Below are 2,970 nucleotides of genomic sequence, written 5' to 3' on the forward strand. Positions count from 1 at the left end.
TGGGAGATTTTCAATGTTGATATAGATGGCTTAGACTTGGAAGATTAGAGAACACCAGTCATCCATTTCTTACAGGAGCCTAGTACCAACGTGGACAAAAGAATTCAGCTTTTGGCACCTTATTATATCTTGATTGATGGAGATCTATACAGGAAAAGTAAAGAAGATGGGTTTTTGCTAAGATGTCTTGGCAATAGTGAGTCCATGAGAGTGATAGCAGAATCACACCTTGGAATATGCGGAGCACATCAAGCTGGGATCAAAATGAGGTGGCTTTTGAGAAAGTATGGTTACTATTGGAAGGGTATACTAAAGGATTGCATAGAGTTTGCAAAGACTTGTACTGAATGTCTGGAACATGGCCCGGTCCAAAGAGTTCCAGCTATTAACATGCAGCCAGTAGTAAAAATATGGTTATTCAGAGGATGGGCTTTGGACTTTATTGGAAAGTTAACACCGCCATCTATAGATGGACATACTCATATTGTGGTAGCAACGGACTATTTTTACAAAGTGGGTAAAGGCTATTCCATTAAAGACCTGTGAGCAGCCAACGGTGATTGATTTTATCAGGAAGCACATTATTCATAGGTTTGGAATTCCAAAGACTATCACCACTGACAGAGGACTTTTCTTTGTTGGAAATAAAGTTCTTGATTATTGTGCTGAGTGTGGCATCTAAGTGATCAGTTCTACTCCATATTTTGCTCAATCAAATGGACAGGCTGAGGCTTCCAATAAAGTAATTCTCAATATCCTTAAAAAGATGATTGAGAATCATCCGAGGGAATGGCATCACTTACTTTTTGAGGCTCTTTGGGCTTATAGAAATTCAAAAAGATCAAGTACTGGCATCACACCATATATGCTCACATATGGACATGATGCCGTTCTTCCAATGAAAATGACCATAAGATCTGCAAGAGAGGCTTTCCAAAACAAGCTTACTCCGGCCGACTACAACCATGCCATGTTGGTGGAATTTCAAGACCTCAATGAAGTCTGTCTTAATGCCTTGGACCATATTATTGGTCAAAAGAATAAAGTCATGCGGGCGTACAACAAGAAGGTTAAAGCAAAAACATTTGTTGAAGGAGACCTGGTATGGCAAGTCAGATTTCCACCGGGAGTCAAAGATAAGGAATATGGAAAGTGGACCCCAAATTGGAAGGGTCCTTACTTGGTAGAACGAGTCCTTGGAAAAGGGGCTTATAGATTAATGGATATAGATGGAGAATCCCACAAGCATCCTATGAATGGTGTGTACTTGAAAGAGTATCATCCTTCCATTTATGAAAGTTGGACATCCACAATCATTCAACCAGCCACATAGTCTGGCTGGTACCCTCTTTTCCAAGTAAGCTGGAAAGTTGGAAAGGAATCTCAATGGCCATACTTTGGCCATTTATATAGCTAAGTCAGAATGTACGAGGGGAATCCCTTAAAGAAGAAAAGCTAAGTACTTGAAAGGGTACATTGGCTAGGGCCTTGGAGAATTTTTTCAGTTAAACATTTCCAAGACAATTTTCCAAGTATGGAGTTTCTTTTTTTCGTTGAGAAAGGAGCTGCATCTCATGGTCTAGGTTTTAAATATCTTGGAAAATGATTGACATTGTTGTATATACATGTTGTTTCCTATCTTTTATTTCTTCTAAATTCCTTTGTTTTGGAAAGTCACTTGGTGACAGTATCATTGTTAATATATGGAAAAGGTTTGTTTCCAGTTTTCAATGATTTTCTATGTAAAGGCACAAAACCAAAAAGAGTTGAGAAATAACCTCTATCTTCATTAGATCCATAATTCCATTACACATTTCAAAAATGGCCGCTAACTCTAAGAGCTAGCCATACAAAAGATTCTAGGAGGAGTCTACTTATTCCCTACATAGTAACCACTTCAAACATCATGAGAAAACCCCATCAAATGGCAAGAAGAACATTTCCAAGTACAATCCAAATTTTTCTTGCTTCTTCCAGAGTAGCCAGTGCTTTGTTTTTCGTCTCTTCAAGTTGGGGAAGTTTGTTTACTAGAATTTCCCATTCTTTTCTATGAGGCTCAGATTTAGCAAGAATAGCACTAGTAGTTTGATCCAGTTCCAGCTCATCGCGTCCACTTGTTCTAGTTCTTTCTGAATTTTGTTTAGCTCTTCAGTCAAGGTGTTTCTCTTAGTTGCAAGTTCCTCAGCTCGTGTCTTAATCTCCGGATAGGGTGCTAAAGTAAGATGAAAACTTTCAAAGGCTTTATCCCTAAGTCTAGCTTTTCTCTCATATTCTGAGATGGAGGAAGAACTGGAATTCACATGGGAAACAAGAAATTGAAGTTGATGTTGTAGTTTGGTCAAAGCAGTCTGAATGTAATCAGGAAATCCAGGGTGTTTCTTCAGGGTAACTATAGTACCAGCCAAATCTTGATGGAAAGTCACAATTTTTTCCACATCATAAGCAAGGTAGGACAACAATTTTCTTTTGGCTGCACTAAGAGGGTCTTCTAAGGTATCTGAAAGTACAGGCACGTTGGCAGTCAAAGTTGAGGTGCTTGAAGATTGAGTGGCTTTGATCACTTTGTATAGATCGGCCAATGCTAGAAGAGCTCCTCTATGCATTATGAAAGAGGTTGATGTGGACAAAGATGGAGTAGCCTGAAGGAAAGAAAGGTTTTGTTTATTACATAAGAAATAAGAAAGGAGGCGAAGTTTAAAAGTGTGAAGACTTGCCTTTGGGATGGAAGGAGGAGGGTCAGTAGACGTTCCACCAGTGCTGGAAGGAATGGATGTTCCAATAGTGGGAGTTAGAATGGGCAAAGATTTTCCACTTTGGTCTACCAAACTTTCCATAATAAAGGCTTGAAGGTTTAAGTCTTCTCCAGGAGCAACTTGCACATCTGACTGGATCTTGGAAGAACCCTACAAGATGAGTATAAAAAGGATTATGGATATTTTAGAAATTTAAAATGATGAAGAAGATAACAAA

At 38.9% G+C, this 2,970-nt stretch overlaps 1 protein-coding gene across 1 annotated transcript; it reads left to right on the top strand.

Annotated features, from left to right (window-relative positions):
* The first annotated feature begins 204 nt into the window (after positions 1-204).
* LOC132301549 (uncharacterized) lies at positions 205-1,333 on the top strand. Its single transcript, XM_059798792.1, has 2 exons — positions 205-542; positions 691-1,333. Exons 1-2 carry the CDS (start codon positions 205-207, stop codon positions 1,331-1,333), a joined length of 981 nt encoding a protein of 326 aa, XP_059654775.1.
* The last annotated feature ends 1,637 nt before the right edge of the window (positions 1,334-2,970 follow it).

The sequence above is a fragment of the Cornus florida genome, unplaced genomic scaffold (genome assembly GCF_030987335.1).
Source record: "Cornus florida cultivar Cherokee Brave unplaced genomic scaffold, ASM3098733v1 CherokeeBrave_3.0.0_Hap2_Chr03, whole genome shotgun sequence".
NCBI lineage: Eukaryota > Viridiplantae > Streptophyta > Magnoliopsida > Cornales > Cornaceae > Cornus > Cornus florida.

Bases quoted from the DNA above. Each gene is read 5' to 3' on its own strand.
- LOC132301549 (XM_059798792.1), top strand. From the start codon at position 205: ATGAGAGTGATAGCAGAATCACACCTTGGAATATGCGGAGCACATCAA. The intron at 543-690 runs GTGAGCAGCCAA...CTAAGTGATCAG, and splicing joins GGCTATTCCATTAAAGACCT to TTCTACTCCATATTTTGCTC.